Source organism: Alligator sinensis, unplaced genomic scaffold, assembly GCF_000455745.1.
Source record: "Alligator sinensis unplaced genomic scaffold, ASM45574v1 scaffold447_1, whole genome shotgun sequence".
Classification (NCBI taxonomy): domain Eukaryota; kingdom Metazoa; phylum Chordata; order Crocodylia; family Alligatoridae; genus Alligator; species Alligator sinensis.
The window spans coordinates 1,992,618-2,012,024 of NW_005842123.1; the positions used below are offsets into that span (position 1 = coordinate 1,992,618).

Consider the following 19,407-nt stretch of genomic DNA (forward strand, 5'->3'; position numbering starts at 1 on the left):
TTCCCCCCCCCCCCCCCCCCCCCCCGAGTTTCCTCTTTTGCTATCTACAAATTCCTTCTCCCTAGGAGGAGACTTTACTCTTCAGCAGCCGCTAGTAACTTCTCCACCTCCCCAAACCAGCCTCACTCACCTTGTATCCCCCCAGATAACATCCCCCTGGCCCTGTCCAGTCGGGGAGTGCCACACTCCAGTCTCTCTTAACCAGTCTGTCTGAAAAGTCTTTGCTCCCCCTGGCCAATCAGGCCAGAGGATTTTACATACTTTGCACAAATGCAAGACCTCAAATTTCCATGTGCAGAGCACTTGGCCAGAACAACAGGGGCCATCTTGCCCTCATAAACACACACACACACACACCCCCAACCAAAAGTACACACTTGGCAACCTAAGTGTGTGAGTGTTATATTTAGGAAAAACTTTCTCACTAGGAGGGTGCTGAAGCACTGGAACAGGTTGCTTAGAGTAGTGCTGGAATCTCCATCCTTGGAGGTTTTTAAGTCCCGGCTTGACAAAGTGCTGGCTGGAATCATGTAGTTGAGGATGGTCCTGGTTTGAGAAAGGTGTTGGACTAGATAACCCCCAGAGGTGCCTTCCAGCCCTATTTTTCTATCATTCTGTGAGTTAAGCCTGATACTACATCCAGCCAGGTTTATCTTAAACTGGTCTTGGCCATTTTGAAAGTGGTTTAAATGCACTGAACTTCTGTTCTGTTACAGGTTTAAACCAGTTTTTGATCACTTAAACTGCATTTTGTGTAACTTCTGTCCTTGCCTCTGGGGCCAGCAGGGAGAGAAGTAGAGCAGGCGTTACAGCTACCATCTGTGCTTCCATTCCTCCATTACAGCTCAGAAAATCATTTTCTCTGCTTAAGATATGCACCCTAATTTTGAAGGGCTGATTTTGAGGGAAAGGTACAGGTGGAATGTGAGTAAATACAGTATTGGCTAAATACTTTGTGTCATGCCTAAGAAAATCATTTAAGCCATACCTGTGGGGTTTTTTTAGCTCTGCATATTATATAAGGAGGGGTGGGAAATGTCAGATTTCTCTGTTTGGAGAGAGGATAAGAGGTAGTAAAGCTCTCTGTGAACACACTTTGTCATTTTATATGTAACTATAAGCAGCAAAGTGCTGGTGAGGCAGATGTGCTTATTCTGTCTCTCCTACTTGCTACTTTTCTTTCTCACTTATATATTCACTTAATGCAAAGTTTCCAGTATTTGAGAAGTAAGGATTAGAATACATAGCATTGTTTTTTTTGTTTTTGTTTTTTTTCCCCTGTATGCTTAAATGAAGGCTGATGATACCTACCTCCAGCTGAAGAAAGATTTGGAATATCTGGATCTAAAGGTAGGGCATATTTATAGGAATAATATTTCTGGTATTTTTCATACCATCAGTCTTCTGCTTGTGTTCTTTCTAGCTGCCACATTCACAACCCTTTCCTACTGAGAATCTAGAATGTTGAATTCTCCTTTGATATACTTTGAATATTGCTGGAATTGAAAGCATTTTGAGAGAACTGATTATAAAATGAAATTGTACAATTAGAAAATTTGCTTATTGCATTAAATTTCTTTGTAGTTTAACTTGAAAACAGAGCCAAGTAACAAATTCTATTTTGAAGGTTTAAAAAAACAGCAAAATGAATTGAAAATATTTCCCTATTATAGCATTATGGTAGTAATAAGTTTAAAGCTGAGTCTTTGGAGTTAAAAGACAAAATGTATTTAACCTGTTTTTCCCTTTATTATTATCAGAAAACAGGTACCTTTTGCTATAATATTGACATTCTAAACACATTTATCATGGTTTTATTTTTAGGGGGTTGTGTGTTGAATATTTGGAAACCTTCTGTTGCATACATATTATTAATGTGGTGGTGCTTTACTTGCATTTTGGTAGATCCAAAACTATAGTTGTCTTCTTCAAGCTATTCATCCCATGAAATGTAGCAGAATGCCAACCACTTATCTGCTTTTCTGCCATAATGAATGAAGTATAAATACCTTGTGAGCTTTATTGTAAGCATCCATGAACCTTTTTTAGATAGGGTGGCATATAAATCAAATAAATAAGTAACTCACTACCAAAGATTAGACAGAGCTCCAAGCAGAACCTGTTGGCTGCTTCCCTAGATTATTCTTGATGGTTCATTTAAAAGTAAAGAGATGCTTTCCTAACCATTTCATGACATGACTGAACAGTTTGTTGGTCAGAAATGTCCTACACTAGTACAGTGAAGAACAGTGTGAATCTGAAAAATAGGTCCAGATCTTACTCATGCTGCTTAGAGTTTGCATTCACATCCTTAACAATGTAAGAATTTTTTTTTTTCATTTCTGTTAAAAATGTTTTACGCTGTGGAAGGCTCATTTTAATTCTTGAGTATCCATTTTTGTGGCGTATCCTCATACCTAGTATTTTATTTGGTCAACATTTCCAGGTTCAGCCTATAAAAAAATATTTTATAGGTCCTTCCTTCTCTTAAAATCAAGTTTTTCATTGCCGGTGAAATACTGCACTAACATTTGTGTCAAGCAATAGTGGCATCCAGTGGTGAGTTGAATTAATTGACGTATCTTCCCCAAGAGAGATCTCAAATTTTTGTTTATGTCAAATTGCCGATATTATGTTACATATATTCCAGATGTTCACTGAAACATTATAACCCTAGCTATTAAAATCTGTGTCTAAAATAAAATAGACATCCACCTTGCAGCGCAGGTAATTGAAAACACAATTAGATATCTGAAAGCCAGGTTTTAGCAAATCCATTTCAAAAGACATCTGTAACCATTCTGTTCAGCACAGCAGCTTAGAGGCTCTTTGACATGAAGTACTTCTCACTGAGCGTGTCTACACAAGATACTTCATGTGCAGGAACCGAATAACACTGAGCAGTAGGATGCAGGGCAAAAACCATACTAACATGCTACTGCACCGTAACTGTAGTTACTGCACATTTAGTTAGTACTTCATTAAGCAAGTACTAAACTAAATGTGCAGTAACTATTGCACATTAATGAATGTGTAGACATGCCCACTGTATATAAACTATAAATAAGTCTGAAAATAGAATAAAATCTGAAGCCTAATTACCCCCATTGTTTGTGTGTAGATGGTTTCTTGGGTGTCAGTGGAAGCTGCATGTGGGCAGCCAGTATGAGAAGCTCAGTGTAAACTGCTGATGAATACTCTCCCATCATGTTATGTGAGGTGAAGCTTGTAGCACTACCTGTAGTTAAGATTGGTCAGTGATCCCCATTTTAAAACTTCTTTAGTTGTTTATAACTTTCCAAACCAACCATTCAAGCAGGTATTTTTTAAAGTTCATTAGGTTAAAGGGTTCAGCTATTTTTCAGCAAGACACTATGGAAAAAATGCATCATTTTCCCCAATAAAAAAAAATCTTGTAACAATATTATTGCAGAGTGGAGAGTTATGACAGAGCCAGGCTCAGGTAGAAGAAGAACAGAATAAAAACGGGGAACTGGGACCTGGTTGGGATGTAGCAACAGAATATTCTGTAACTGATAAAATACACTCCCCTCCAGAACTTTGAATTGAGCTCAGGAAACCTCAAATCTCTACATTCCCTTACTGCCAACAGAAATCTACTGACAAGCCATGTCTCATCCCCCTGCTAATGACTGGTCTACATTTAGGAGTATCACCTACTCCTGCTATCATTTACTTCATTATCTCAAATGATAGAGGTCTGTGCTATCAATCTAAGAATCTGTACCCAGGTGATGTATTAGTTGAAAAGACAAACAATACATTTCTAGATGAACCAAGTGGGGGAGGGAAGGGGGACTCAGCAGTAGGATTTAGTCTGGCTTTGTTTAAGGTTTTGATGTGTAAATTTTCTATGATAAAATAACTTTGAGGTTGCAGTGTTCAAGTCTCTTGTCAAATTTAAAGTAACCCTGCAGCCTTAATTCAGTAAATATGTATTATGGCATAGTCTTTAATTACACAATCGCACACAATTTTTTTTTCCATGCGACCCCTTTCTCATAGAATAGACCGGCTCTGTGAAAGAGTCTGGCTGTATAAAGAAGGAAGGAACCCTGATATATTTTTTGCAGAAGTTCAGAAGTATGAATGAGGAGGGTATTGCAGAAAGAGAAAGGATGATCTTATTGGAATGCTGCCCTGGAGCACTGGATTCTGTCCCCATCTCCACCAGAGTTCCTATGTGATATTGAATAAATCGCTTAAACCAAAGCTTCCTCTCTTTGTCACGAATCATGTGATCCTAATTTCCTAATATCCAATTTGAGTAGGTGAGGCCAGCTTTGCAGAAATGCCGAATACTTGCAAGTCAGGGGGAGCCATGTTTGAAACATAAATAACTGAAACCACTAAATTTTCTGAAGAATAGAGTTGTAGGCATTTCAGGTTGGGCAGCTTAAACTTGGTTGATACTTTTTACCGATTAGTCTTTAAACTGTCTGTATCTGGATTTCCCATTTGTGTAAGAAGGGATAAAGAGCACTAGCTACGTTCACAGGAATGTTGTGAAGATTAATATCTGTGAAATATTGTATTTACCAAAATCCAAAATGACCCCCCTAATAATTAGATTCTATACATAGAAACTTTCTAAATCTGTTATAATTTTCCACACATAGATCTAATTATTAGAGGGTTGTTTTAAATTCCATCCCCCAACTGCTGCAGCGAGGAAAGTAGCGGTGGGGCGCAGGTGGGTAGTGGGGGACAGGCAGGGGACTTGAGCCCTGCTTCTAGCCTCACTATACCTTAGCCCCTGCTTCCTGTCTCCTCACCCCTCCACAGCCTCTGCTTTCCCCCACCCCCGCAGCCTCTTCTTCCCCACCTTCTCCCCCACAGCCACCCTGTATCTTCCCCCATCCCAAAACCTCTAGTAAGGCCTCCTTGGATGCCCTAATGGCAGGAATTACCTCCCACTCTTTGTCCTTCATTCTTAATTTGCTCACAGGATGGTGACCATATTATTTTTAAGGAAATCCGAGACACCGTGTTTCAAGTGAAGGTGGAGTGGCATGGTGCACCAGGCACTGCTGCTGTGTGGGAGCAAGGCAGGCAAACTGGAGCAGTTCCCAGACCATCCCTTGCCTCCAGCCGCTGCTCTCCTGATGGAACCAGGCTGGGCAAGTGTGGCAGGGTGGCACCTGTTCCAGTCTACCTGCTTTGCTCCTGCACAGCTGCAGCAGTGCCTTCCCAGCCACCTGCCTGGTGCACCATGGCACTCTGCCTTCTTGCCGGACTGCATCCCATGCCCTGGCTGCCTGCCTCTGTCTGCAGTAGTGCTGCTGACTTAGGGAAGGGGCACCAATGGGATTGCTAGGAAGTGTAGGGGTGCAAAGTACTAGTTCATCTAGGGCACCATTTTCCCTAAGGCTGGTTCTGCTGTGCCACGCTCATGCACAGTACAGTTAATAGAGAAAGAAGGGTTCATGTTAGATGGCTGACTCTGGGACTTCTGTTTCAATTTTCACCAACTGGCCAGGACAGCCTGTGAAATCTGGGACTGTCCCAACCAACCTGGGATGTATGGTCATCCTAGCTCACAGGATGCTCACATCTAGTACAATGGCTTTAAGTCCCAAGGAGTAGTAATGTGTTGCACCCTTCACTGCACTCATGTAAAATAATTTGGTTTGTTAAGTGATAGACATGGAAGTTGGAAAATAGATAGTCACCCTGTGAAATGATGTTGTTGGTGTTACCTTGCACATGGGAGATGAAGGTATAGAAACAAAGGTGAAAAGTATATCCTAATTGAAGTCCCCAGTTTGAGATAGGTAGTACCTGATTTCTTTTAAAGCACATATTATACAGTACTTGATGCGTTCAGAGCACAGCTGTCCCTGGGACTCAGTTCAAGTGGAGAGTGCATAGCATTTATTCAGATCTGCCTCCCAAACTAAGAATCCAGAAAATAATATGTAATTTGTGACCATTTAGGAGGAGTTCTTTTTAAATGCTTTCGCCTGTATCACTTGGAAACTGTGGTGGAGGACGGGTTAGATTTCACATCTCCATGGCAGCAGTCAACAACTGAAACAAAAGTTTGGCAAAGCCTTCTAGGCCTTCAGAACAGATCCAGTGGCTCCATGGACTAGCTATGGTCCGCAGGCCATATGTTGCCAACCCCATACCTAAACCACAAGACCATGCTTTTCTTTCTGCCATTTCTTGCTTTGTTCACCTCATATCTGTCAAGTCCTGAAGGGGTAGGGAACAACAGTGTCCTTTGTTACACAGCCCTGCTTTATCCATCGAGCATGTCCTTTCTGTGCACTGAATGAAGCCAGGATACTGTGGAGAAATAGTATGAGATCATGGATCCCAGTCTTACCTTCCTTTGCTCCAGTTCCTTGTCCAGTCTTAGTCTTCATTTCACTCCATTGGCTCCCAGTCTCCAAACCTGCAATCCATTTTTCTTCATGGTTCTTATAGGACAATATCAAAATGGATAACTTAAGTATTAAGTGCAGGACAGCATCATTTAAGTAATAATTTGACCCCAAAGAAATCTTTTTTCTTTTTGTCCTACTGTGCTATCGCCTTTCTTCATTGGTCTATCTTTGTTTAATGACATTTTTAAAATATTGTATCCAGGAAGCTATTTCTGATGTTAGTATCAAGCAGTTATATATTGCAGCATTAATCAATGCCTTGGTGCATTGCTGTGGTATTTAAAATATAAATATTGGATGATGCAGTTAATTCAGCATCATATTCTTTGTGCATGAGAGGTGATTCTGGAAAATTCAAATTACAGAGAGTTGAAAAACTCATTTACATTCCTCCAATCTTATATTTGTTATGATAATACTCCTGATTTTTATATTATGACATTGCCAAGTAGCATGTGCTATAGATTTTGAACTGAATTATCCCTTAAAATATTAGAGTTTTGTTATTTTAAATTTAAATTGGTGATATGGTAGAAATGCAGGGATTGAAGATTGTGACTCCATGTTCCCTGACAGTCAGGAAGTAACAGAAGTTCTCTACATGTTACTACTCCTTGTTCAGTGAAGGGGTAATAAGCAATAACAAGTCTGCTGTAGTACCTACCTTCTCCTTAAAATACCAGCTTTACAGATAGACCAAACATCTGTTACCTTTCTATTGTCATTGTTCATGGGGTTTGGGGATGTCATATTTTTTATAAGACGCGGTGACTAAACTTTTGTTTGAAACAGATAAAAAATAATGGACCTGTGATCAACATGGTTTACAAAGTGCTAAAGAACTCAGCACAAGGTTTACTGTCCAGTATAAATGTAAGACTGCTTGTCTTTGAAATGTAATCATCCCATTGCTTTTCCAAACAGCAGTCAATGTCTGCATACCCTAGCTTCCACAGGTGTCTCATGATATATACAGCAGAGCTTCCTGTAAGGTTTTTTTTTTTGAGGCTGTATGCAAAATTATGGCTGATCTCAATGCTTGGATTCATCCTCTCATGTGTTGACAATGAATGGTTGTATTAAGTAGTCACTCCTTTATGTAATTACGAAAATGTGAAAGCATGCTGAACTTAATATTATGTTTTCATTTTCACTGCTTTAAAGTTAAGGTAACTTATTACATTTGATTACATAATTCATTCTAAATTATAGCCAAGTAAGTACAGTATTTTTTGTTGTTGTTGATTTTGGTGCTTTGATAGGTTTTCCCATCCTACCAGCTTGCAGATTACTAAATGAACAAATTTAGTACTTGGAAGTGGTTATATTTATGATTAAATAAATTATTCCATACTCTTAAAATGTGACTTACTATTTACAAATAATAATGCTAAATTACTTGTATTAACATTTTTAAAAAGAAAAAAAATCCAAAGTAAAAATTGTATTGTTGGACAGATGATGTTGAAAATTGTATACAAATTTAAACCAGTTTCTATATTTGGTGATGGAAATAAACATTTAATGAATTAATTTGATAAATATGCATGGCGTCTTTGAAAACAGAGAGGTAGACGCATAGACATGAATTATATCTCAATCTCTCATATTTTAAGACTAGAATAGTAATGGAAGGTCCCATGTAAAAAGAGCTTTTTCTAAAATAGTAGTAAATGACAATCTGAGGAACTTCCCAGGATTCATCTGCTGTGATGACTGTTATTGTAGGAAAAATACACCTATGGAGTGATGTCTTAAGAACCCAGTTAAGTCATTAAACAAAGTATATATGGGGATACAGATGCCAGCAGTCACGTTTTAGTTTAAAAAATTGATTCCAGTGGATAAGTAATGACATAACTTTTCTTTAAACTTTATTAAGTGTGTATGAAAGAAAGAAGCAAAAAGTCAATATGAGGAAATTCTTTGACTGGATACTATTTGCTTTACAAGTAGCTACAATCTAGTAATATTAGGTTCTTTCATTAAATTGTATTTTCTAAAAGAATGTAGGGACCATGAAGAGAAATTGATTGCCAGTCCTAGAACCCTTAGTCTTCTGCCTGTCCATAGAACAGGTGAGGTGCAGCCTGGGAGTTGACTAAATGACTGTGCCTCCACCCTAACTCAGTTATAACATGCAGTTTTGGGGTCTGGGGCAGTATAGTAGCAACCAGGCCGGCTGTGGTGGTAAACACAAATCTTGCGGCCTCTTTAAGTTGGTGCCTGGGGCTGGTGCCCTGCTCACACCCATTCCTAGTCACGCTACTGTCCTAACAGTCTACCACAAAAGTTGAGAGTATAGTTGATCATTGTTGTTGATTTTAAAGGATTATCTTCTTTCTTTTCCAGAAGTTAAATATTGGAACTAGCGATTATTAGAATTAAAAAAACTGTATACTAGAAAAGAAAAGCAGTAGCAAAAATAAAGCACATTGTAATCTGGCTCCTGAATCCTGCCCCAGACTAAATGTCTTATCTTGTATAAAAGGCATATTTTTTAGTTAGCTAGGCCTCTATTCTGCAGACACTTAGGCTTATGTTTAAAGAACATGAACAGTCCCATTAACTTCAGAGAGAGTACACGTGTACTTTGTCTTTTGCACAACAGGGGCACTATGTTGTATGAAACAACAAATAGGATCTATGTTATCTTTGCTTATAAATCTTACACTATTGCCAAACAATTAAATAGCCTCTTAACTAGTTGATAATCTTTTTTGGATTAGACATTAGTTTACCATTATGATCTTTGCAAAGATTTTTTTTATGACAAACCTTTTTTGCAATAATTCTGGAGTCCTTTATGTTCATGTTAAGAAAATTATATTACTGTTTAATATAATTATAGTACTTAGAATTTAACTAAAATCTCTTCTATTAAATGGTAAAACTTTTAATATTTATTTTTACTGTTGGTGGCCTTGAACATTCAACAAAACTCTGTATTATTGAAACACAGCTGTTTTAATTTGCCATCAGCCACTCATATTTTTAAAACCTGTTCTTAGGTGACGGGGTATGATACACTAAAAAAACGAAGTACAAAACCTGTCAAGATTGCAGAAAGTGATATTGATGTAAGTATGAAATATCACTTCAAAATCTTATCATGGCTATTTTAGCATTTCTGTTTCCATTACACTGTAACTTCTCGCTATCCAAATAAAATCTCAAGTCTTTCAATGAAAATTTGCTTGATTTTCAGTGTAATCTAAATATTGGTTTTCTGTTATAGGTCAAGCTAAGCGTTTTCTGTGAACAGGACAGAATTTTACAGGACTTGGAAGACAAAATAAGAACTCTTAAGGAAAATAAAGTAAATTAAATTGAATGTTTTTATATATAATGCAGCAGTAGTGATTTTTTTACCAGTTTCTTACTCAGACTTCTGGACTGTAAGCCGAAACCAAATTATTATATTGTGCAAGTATCTTAATCATTCTTTTTGGACATTATGAACACCTGTTTTATTAGCGAATGGAATAGATATATTTCATTTTGAATATAATTTGGCATGTGCGTTTGAAAAGTTCTAACAGTGTGCATTTTAAAACTATCCCCATTTATTTTGCTGTGACTTTCTGTAAAGGTCAGATCAAGTCAGATCTACCTGCTAGCTGGTACTGTTAATGCAAAGTGCTGGGTAGCAGTTAAATAACCCAGGACCCTCTCTAGTGCCAATGACTTCAGGCAGAAGAACTCCTTAGAGGGGGTTACTAGCCTTACCCCTGGCAGAGGAAATGCCACCAAAAGGTTATGGAAGTGAGGTACACTCCATGATAAGGTAGACGGGGCTCTTTGAGCTAGTACAGAAGTTTGATACATTGGTCTAAACTGAATCGATCTCAATTGAACGCACCTTGGATGATGTCTATTTTAGGTTGCTTGCACCATTTTTAGACTGATCTATGCATACCAAACTTCTGTATGGTTATGGGCTTAGATTGATCTGTTTACTAGACCAGTCTAAGTGTAATGCAACCTTTAACCCTGGTTGGCAGCCAGTCTAGGAGTGGAGTCCTGTTAGAAGACAAATAGATAATCTCCTTTGCTCCAGCAGCAACTGCAGCTAAGCCAGTTCCATATATGCTGGCACCTGCCTTTCCTTTGGACTAAACCAGCAAGGACACTGGTGTGTGGGCAACCCAGTGTCTCCATATACACTGCCCAGGCTTTTGTGTTCTGGAGATGTCACTCCAGCTTTTCAGAAAAACAGATTGCATCAGATTTTCATTATTCTCTTTGGAGAAAATGCGCTTTTTCATAATAGTCTTGTTTTTTGTTTTTAACATGACTGTGATAGGAGGCTCAGAAGTCTTATCAGACAGACAAGCAGCATTAACACACACAGCACGATTAAAAATTTACAATAGCAAGAAACATATTTAAATACATTGTAGCTTGTATGTTGTGCTAGACAAAAAATTGTGGGGCAGGAGAGGACAAGGAGGAAAGGCACAAATCTACATGAAGATCCGGGCTTCGAGATCTCCATGGTTGCATTTACTATTTTGGCTTTCTGGCTAGAATCTTCATTCTCCTGCCCTTTCCTGCCTCCATATCATTCCCAGTCAGAATTCAAAATGTAAATATTAAGTTTACTTGTTTGTATGTAAAACTAATTTTATGTTACTGGCTTTGAACCTTATCTTAGCATATTTTAATAAAACAAACAAAAAAGCCCTCAAAAAACCAAAGCATTGAAGAAGTCAGAGACAATTGAGAAAAGTCTCTTCTGAATAGGAACTGCTGCCCTCTTTCAGTTTTCAATGGAGCTCATATGCAAATAGACCAAAACTAGATTTTTTTTTAAATTAAAGCTCCATAGAAAATGTTGTAATGAGTTATTTGATTACTTTAGCTATTCTAGTGAATAATAAATTATACACTTTGGATGTTTGTACACGTGATGAAAATGTTACTGTGTGGCTTAATGGCATCACACAGTACACATACAGGAGTTTTGAGGGTTTTAAATGAGTTTGCATCATTGCAAACTAAACTACATCCTGTTGTAGTTTAGTTTGAAATGATACATTGTAGCTATTAGTCAGCTTGCCCTACAGCCATGGGAGAGACGGGCAGGCTCCACAGGAAAAAAGGATCAGGCCCCTCATCACTTCTTCCTTCAGTAGGTGCCTGCTGAAGACAGAAGCAGCGAGAGGCCTGATCGTTTTTTTTGGTGGAGCCTGCCCGCTTCTCCCATGGCCAGGTGGCGAGCCATCGGTAGGCTAAATAGCCCCTGAGCTGCAGAAGGGCCTGGTCCTTCCCTCTACGATGGTAGTGCCCCCTAGGGCCGCCCAGGTGGGCTACTAGCAGGCCAGGTGCTGCCCCAGCTCAGAGGCAGTCAAGCTAGGTGCTGCCTCTGAGCTGGGGCAGCACCCAGCCCATTAGCAGCCCACCGTGGTGGCCCTGGGAGAGTGCTACCACTGGAGGGAAGGACCAGGGTCTTCCACAGCTCAGGGACTGCTCAGCCAGCTGGTAGCTTGCCTCCTGGCTACAGGGAGGCTCTGCTGAGGAAGAAAAAAAAGGATTGGGCCTTTCACCATAACGGTGATGGAAACTCCTACATTGAAATGGTAGGTTTCAATTAAAAACCCACCATTTCAATTTAGGGGGCATAGAATTCAGTCCTAAGAACCAAACCCCTATCACATTTACAAGCACCCTTTCTATCTTATTTGGAAAAGAGCGTATCAAGAAATGGTGACAGGGATTTTTCTCTCCAGAAATGGGAATCATTGCACAGCGACTATACTTGAAAACGTTAATCCCTTTTGGCTATTGTTTTGGAAAGGTATGAATGTTTAAACAGGGTTTTGTAATAGAAAGAGTGCCATAGCCTTGTTTATCATAGATATTACCAAGTTTGTAATGTTTAGTTTCTATTTTTGGTCCCATAAAAGCAAATCTCTGATCCTTGTTTAAAGTAAGGTATAAAGAAAGACTTAAAGTAGATAGAATTTTTTATATTCTCATTGGTAAATCAGTGAAAACTTGTACAAATGTTGCTAGTTTACTGCTGTTTTACTTTTTCTTTAGGACCAGTTGGAATCTGTATTAGAGGTCTTACATAGACAGATGGAGCAGTATAAAGACCAGCCACAACACACGGAAAAAATATCTTACCAGCAGAGACTTTTACAAGAGGATCTCATTCATATTCGGGCTGAAATATCTAAAGTATCAACCGTATGTATATGGTGCCTCCAAAGAAATATTAAATTAAGTTCCAGCTACAGTAAAATAGTTAGTTTTCACATAGGGAGTTTAACCTAATGTACAGGACATGATAAAAATAAAAGAATGAAGTTTTGTGCTTTGAATAACGGCCTTAAACTGCAGCCCTTCCAGCCTGGCCCATTGCACATTATGTGCTATGTTAGTGAATGTTTGTCATTAAACAAGATATCTGTTGGTACATAAGAATAACGTTTCACTGGGTCAGACCATAGGTCCATCTTGCCTAGTATTATATGTCTCACAGTGGCAGAGAGTGGATGCCAAAAGGGAGGGTGACCTGGGTATGACCAGGGGTTTTTTTTCACTGTTCCTCTTTCACTTGAGGCCTCCAGGATTTAAGGTCTAGGAAGTTCTGAGTCCGAGGCAATACCCCTAACTCCCATGCTGAGAAGTTACTGATGCACCTTACCTCCAAGAATTCGTCCAGTCTCTTTTTGGTACAGAGTTAAAATGAAGGGATGGGGTCATAAAATTAAGATGTGTAGCCTTTTCCAACTATTTAGTTGGTCTAATAAAAGATCTACCCAAAGAACCTTGTCTGCCTTTAAGAATGTGTGTCATTGTTAGGATTCCTTTGGTCATGAGTTTTCTCCTTAATAACTGCTGGATCATTCCATCTGGACATATTGCTCTAAATCAGGGGTGTCCAAAGAACTGGCCTGCACTGCCCTGTTGACTGGCCTCTGATGCTGCCTCTGGGTCTGAGCAGATCCTCATGCCACCAAACTGGCTTTGTGCTCCAGGATCTGCGTTACATGGCATCCACTCTGGGAGCCATGCCAGATGCAGCACCTGCCCCAGCTGGTCCAGGATCTACTCTGCATGTGTTGCTCTCCCACCCTCCCCTGGTCTGGGACTCTGCCATGCCACAGGCGCAAGAGTAGATACCTTATATAGTGCCAATTCTAGACTGGCTTGAACAGGCACCCTATGAAAAGCATGTTCTGACACCTACACTATATGCAGTGCCCATTCTGGTCAGCACATGGCTTCTCCCTTGCCCTTCCTTCTCCTCCCCCACACCTCACTGCTCCTGCGCAGTATCATTAGGAGGCACCAACCATGATGTGATACTACTACACAGTAGTAACCAGCTACTGTGCAGTAGCATCAGAAAAAAAACATCTGAAGATGTTGCTGTGCAGTAACATCAGTTACACTGCAGTCATTTAGTACTTGGTTATACAGTTACTAAATGACTGCGCAGAAACAATTGCACAGTCTACTGCTCGTGTAGATGCAGCCTGAGACTTGCAGCACCATCACAGACTGGGTGGCATTGGGGGAGGGAAGAAAGGGGGATTCTGAGTGCACTGTATCCAGCATGGTGGAGAGGTGGGCAGAAAGAGGGAGTAGTAGGAGGGGCCATGGACTTGATTTTTATACCTGTGCTCTAAATTTTCTAGATGGAGATTGTGGACTCAGCCTAGAGCATTCTGGCTCTAATCCAGTACACTGCTTAAAGTTCATGATTAGCTTTAAGTTCATATGAAGTTCCACTGAGTTCAGAACAGAATAATATTTTTTGCTTGAGTGTAAACATACACATGTAAAAGTTTAAGAATATGGTGAGCTGCTTTACTAGATAAAAGGCCAAAGTGCTTCCAAGCATTATGGGTTATTTTGAGATTTGCATTCGAGTCTTTCTCTTTGCCATTAGGAAATGGAAAATGCCTGGAATGAATATCTGAAATTGGAAAAGGATGTGAACCAATTGAAGCAAGCCTTACAGGAACAGATGAACAGATCATTTTTTACTCAGGTGAGTTTGTTTTCAGGTACTATTTTACTGGTGCTAAGATCTCTCAAACAATTAAGCTATCGGAGAAAGTCTCCAGACACTTTTTTTGTGCAGGATAGCTACACCTACCTCTGTGTGTCACAAGCATTTGGCTAGCAAAGGGCAGAAATGGTAGCAGTATAGCTGACAGATAACTGTTTTTAATGTGTATAACTGTTTCCTAGAATGTTGCATGTCTGCTCACTTCTCAGTATTTTGTTATATTTTTATTACACACTGCCATTAATAACTGTCTTGATACATGATCATGCATAATGTCTTAGTTTTACATTTACTTTGATCTATCTTTGTGAATAAATCTATTGGTTTTTAAGAACATCAGTCATTAATTCACTCTTGTCATTCTTGTTGTTGCATTTGGATATTAGTGGAAAGGTTTATTGGGCTAGATTGGTTCATGTTTTATTGTTTTATTTCAAACTCATCAGTAATTGAAAGCCATCAGGGTCTTAAATCAGTTATTGGAATGCTTGTTCACTCCTCTCACCAGGTTTTCCAAGACTGTACGTTTCCCCCCTCAATGCTGGCCTGTCAATACACTTAGTGTTGAGCTTGCTCAAGTTTATTTCTTGTTAATGGAGTAAAAAAACAAGCAAATTGCTACTGGGCATGTTTCTGTGCAGAATATACTTCCCAAAGGTCACATTTCCACTTGTGTATTTGGGGCTGGGACAGACAAAATGTTTATATTGATGTAACTGGCATTACAGCAATGTAAAAAATGTAGTGGACAAAAGACAAACCTCTGAACTGGGACAACTTTGCCCCAGGTAAGAGAGAATAATGGGAGACATGTTGCTGGTGTATGTTACACCAGGGTTGCAGACAGAAGTGCAGCTCCCAACTGTTACTCAGAACAATTCCTATGAAGTGTCCTGAGTTACAGCATTACCCCAGACCAAACAGAAGTTCACTGTTGGCTCCAGGGGGAGGGGAATCTAGCTGTGGGCTGGGAGCCTGCAGCCAGGTTCCCATAGCAACAGCCACAGCTCTCTGCCAGTGCTCCTTGTTTTCAGAAGGGGGGGGCTTGAGTGAATTGGAGCCCCCCTACCTCAGTGGGGGACTCCAGTACAACTGCCCCACCATCCAGGGGGGCTGAAAACACCCCAGACTGAATTCCCTCCTCTCCCTTTTTCCCTCTCCCATTTTGAAAACAGTGACAAACAGTGACAAGCTGGGAGCTCCGCAGACACAAGTTACAAAAGATGCTACGTTTTGGAATGTCTTTATCTGATACCTCATGCAATGAGGGGTTCAGATTTTCACCCAAACATCCATTTTTTAAGCTGTCTGCAGCCATGCACTTGTGTTTGGTCACAGCTGTAGACTGCTTTCTGTGGCCAGATCAGGTGAAAATTGTCACTTCTGCCTGTACCGCACTTTGTTTCATCTGTTTCTGTTCATGCTGGGGGAGCCATTGACTAGACACAAACACCTGTTTCCCCCATCACCTATAAGGTGAGGTACTCTAATATCTGACTTTTGAGTGAATCGACTACCAGATAGCATTCTGGTTTAATTTACTTTGGTATATAAAATTATGTAAATTTTATCATGGTATGTATATGTATGTCCATACCCTTGAACATAGTGAAGATTTGTGCTTTGTGCTTAGTCATGTTTCACACTTTTCTGTCCTTTCCTACCATAGCATAATCCTGTCACCAGCTAGTGGAAAAGGGGGACAGATACACTGTCCCCCTTTTGTGCACAACAATAAGTAGTTGTGCACAAAATTGCTTGAATAGCTAATGGCTCTATTGTGAAGGCAGTCATCTCCTGTAAGGAGCAGCCAGTGGTACATTAGAGAAACCATTGATCTAACAGGGTACTAACAGACAGCATTGATCTAACAGACATAACACATAGAATGTTATAAATACATTTTAAACCCCAAGGGCATTTTTACCCGTGCTCCTGGAGGTGACGCTTTAATTAGCGAGGCACGCTAATTAAAAACGCCCGATTGTCATGTATATCAGTGTCCCCCACGCTGAAAAATGGTGGTGGGGCACTTTGAACTAAAACTCATCAAATGAGCCTTAGTTCAAAGCACCCCGCCACCATTTTTCAGCACAGAGATGCTGATACACGTGACGCTGCTGGAACGTGGTAATTTCAGTGCTCCAGCAGACTCAATTAATTGAGTCTGTTCCAACGCACTGGATTTTCAGCATGTTGGAGCTGGCTCCCTGCACATCTATAGGAGCCCCAAGAACCTAGATGTGCAGGTCACTTTCTGGTTTAAACTTCTTGGAACCTTTCAAAAGCACGCTGGAAAAATCAAGTACTATTTTGAGCTGATCATTGAACCTGTTCAAGAAGGTTATATGCAAACAGAGTATTCTGTGCCTAGGGTTTGGTCTCTCTTCAAGGCATCCCACACTGCACTGCTTCTCCCCCTGGGCTGCTCCAGGATGCAACCAGGACTCTACTGCCCAAAGATCTATTGCTTCCAAAAATCACAGCCCACAGCCATGGGGAAGCAGAAAGCTTCTGTATCAGTTCGGGGTGAGGGGGTAGCCAGGTTTGGCGAGGGGAGGGGTGCTTTGTAGCCCCCATTGTGTGGTGAGTGGGTGGTTGTGCTTGTCACAATAAAACAGTAAACACCTGTCAATTTCTGGGGGATGATGGTGAGGGGAAACAGCCATTTCACAATGGGCATTTAATAGAACAGAATGGTTGTCAGTTCCATGCTTAATGTGAAGTGAATTAACTCATCGATAGTACATTGTTCCTCATGCTCTGTGCTGCATTCTTGCAGCCAGCCCTGCCCTGCTGATTCCACCCTTGGAGGGCTTGATGGTCTGTTTACTGTTCCACCCCCTGGTGGCATTTTGGCAGCAATGCAATCCCTGAATGATGAAGGTTTTACTTAGAACCCCTAGCCGGGTATGTGTGGGCATTTCTGTCCAGGGACAGTTGTGAGCTGGTTCCCTATCAGTGGCATTCTTGAAACAGTTCAAGTGTTATGTCTGTCCACACCCACAGAGTTCTGCAACATACAAGAAGTCTTGGCTTGAAAGGCTAAGGTGTTCCTGAGAGCAAGGTTCCCTCTAAGCTGTGTGCATGCGCAGCCGCGCACAATTAAAAATCTTGTCGTGCAGTAACTTTTTAATGCCGCGCACCTGCCCAGAGAGGAGCTGGGCTGCGGCTTCCCAGAGAAGACCTGGGCATGGGGTGCGGCGGAGGCACTGGGGCCGGCATGGGACACTTACTGAAGGCAAGCTCCTCACTCCTCATGCAGGGCAGGCAGCAGCTCCTCCCCAAGGTGAGGTGAGGCAGGGTTGGGGCTGTTGCGGGGTCCGCTGGCTCCGGGGAACTGCTCCACACCCCCGCATCACCTCAGGGAGCAAAGAGGCAAATGGCGTCAGGGCTGGGGAGTGGAGCAGTTCTCCGGAGCCCACGGAGCAGTTCCCTGGAGCCAGCAGATCCCGTGCCAGCCCCTAACCTCAGCCCTGCCTTGCCTCACCTTGGGGAGGAGCTACTGCCTGCTCCGCATGAGAAATGAGGAGCTTACCTTCGGTAAGTGTCCCACACCGGCCCCGGTGCCTCCTTTTCAGTTCCATCAATTGTTTGTATCCAGCTTACGTGCTTGCTTACATTCTGTCTAAGATGGGAGGGTCTGTGCAGATTGGTAGCAACTGTGACGCACCCTTTTGGCAGTGCTGACTTCTCACTTAGTAAGAGTTTTCTTGAAGTTTTATAAATCACTCAGTGTTATTTATTTGTACTAGGAAAGATAGAGGAAATTATTTATTTCTTTGAGCTAACTTTTCTTACTCTCATAAAGTACATTTACATATTTTTTGTAAGCAACAGTCTCTGGCTTCTCATATTTCATGTATATTTCCAGCTGTTTTTCTTTCTACACCTCATCCATTTGGGGTTCAAAGTGCTCTGCTTCAAGATTTAAGCAATGGGAAGAAATAACACTGAAGAGGTCTTCTTTATTCTGTTCACTATTTCAACATTGACAGAAGGTGTATTTTCTGAGTTGGTTCAGAGAGAGTGTTTTTTTGACAGGTTACTCTAAGGCTAATTTACTCTAAATCCGTTATTTGGTATCCTGTAATATAATTTTTCTCCGGAAAATAAAGTGGAATATTTGTAAATTTCTAATTTGTATCTTAACAATATTTCAAGAAATATCTTATCTATCCAGTGAGTTTGCTACAAGCAAATCACATTCTCCATCACTTAAATGGTAGTTTCTTGGCACTCCACTCTTTCAAGATATATATTTTAGTCGCCAACCTTCAAGCCCATGGATCATGGCGTACATGTAAGAGGTCTAGTCAGATGCCTGATGACTCCATTTGTGGCTGACAAGCCCAATTTGAGAGTAACACAGTTACTCGTTTCACAGATCCATATGTTGTCTGAGTTGAAGTCCAAATTTACAGCATACTACTTTCTTCTTCCTTGCTTTGCTTCCATGAAAGCCACTTCATGTTGAGCTGCACCCAGTGCCATATGTTCCCTCCAGATTGGACAGGATTCTGCATACCTCTCTCAGCTTTCTACGTTGATTTTGAATGACTTTGTATCATTTTTACACACATTGTGGTACCGCCATACAGGATGACCCCACTTTCTAGAGCTATCTCGAATCTCACTATACAAAATATTCTTGATAGTGCTTTCTAAGTGTGTCAGTCCTGCATACTCCGGTACCTCTGTGTTTGGTATTTTGTCTTCCCACTTTATTTTCAGAATCTTACACAGACATCTCATGTGGAAGTTGTTCAGTCTCTTCATATGCCTAGCATATGTAGTCCATGTTTCTGAACCACTAAGCAGGGATGACAGCATACACATCTCATGAATTCACATCTTCGCTTTAGCTGATAGCTTGCTGTTATTCCATACGTGTTTCTGTAATAGCCGGAAACTCCTAGCTGCTTTTCCAATTCTGTTAGTCAGTTAAGTTTGACGATCAAGATT

The 19,407-nt window shown here is 40.6% G+C and overlaps 1 protein-coding gene across 3 annotated transcripts in view; it reads left to right on the forward strand.

The window, feature by feature from the left end:
• Positions 1-19,407, forward strand: part of PLEKHA7 (pleckstrin homology domain containing A7) — a 194,695-nt gene that overhangs the window by 151,155 nt on the left and 24,133 nt on the right. For all 3 annotated transcript variants that reach the window (XM_025205641.1, XM_025205643.1, XM_025205642.1), the window contains exons 11-15: positions 1,297-1,350; positions 9,425-9,493; positions 9,652-9,732; positions 12,459-12,608; positions 14,320-14,421. In XM_025205641.1, coding sequence (XP_025061426.1) covers positions 1,297-1,350; positions 9,425-9,493; positions 9,652-9,732; positions 12,459-12,608; positions 14,320-14,421 — 456 coding nt within the window. The remainder of the gene's footprint in view (positions 1-1,296; positions 1,351-9,424; positions 9,494-9,651; positions 9,733-12,458; positions 12,609-14,319; positions 14,422-19,407) is intronic.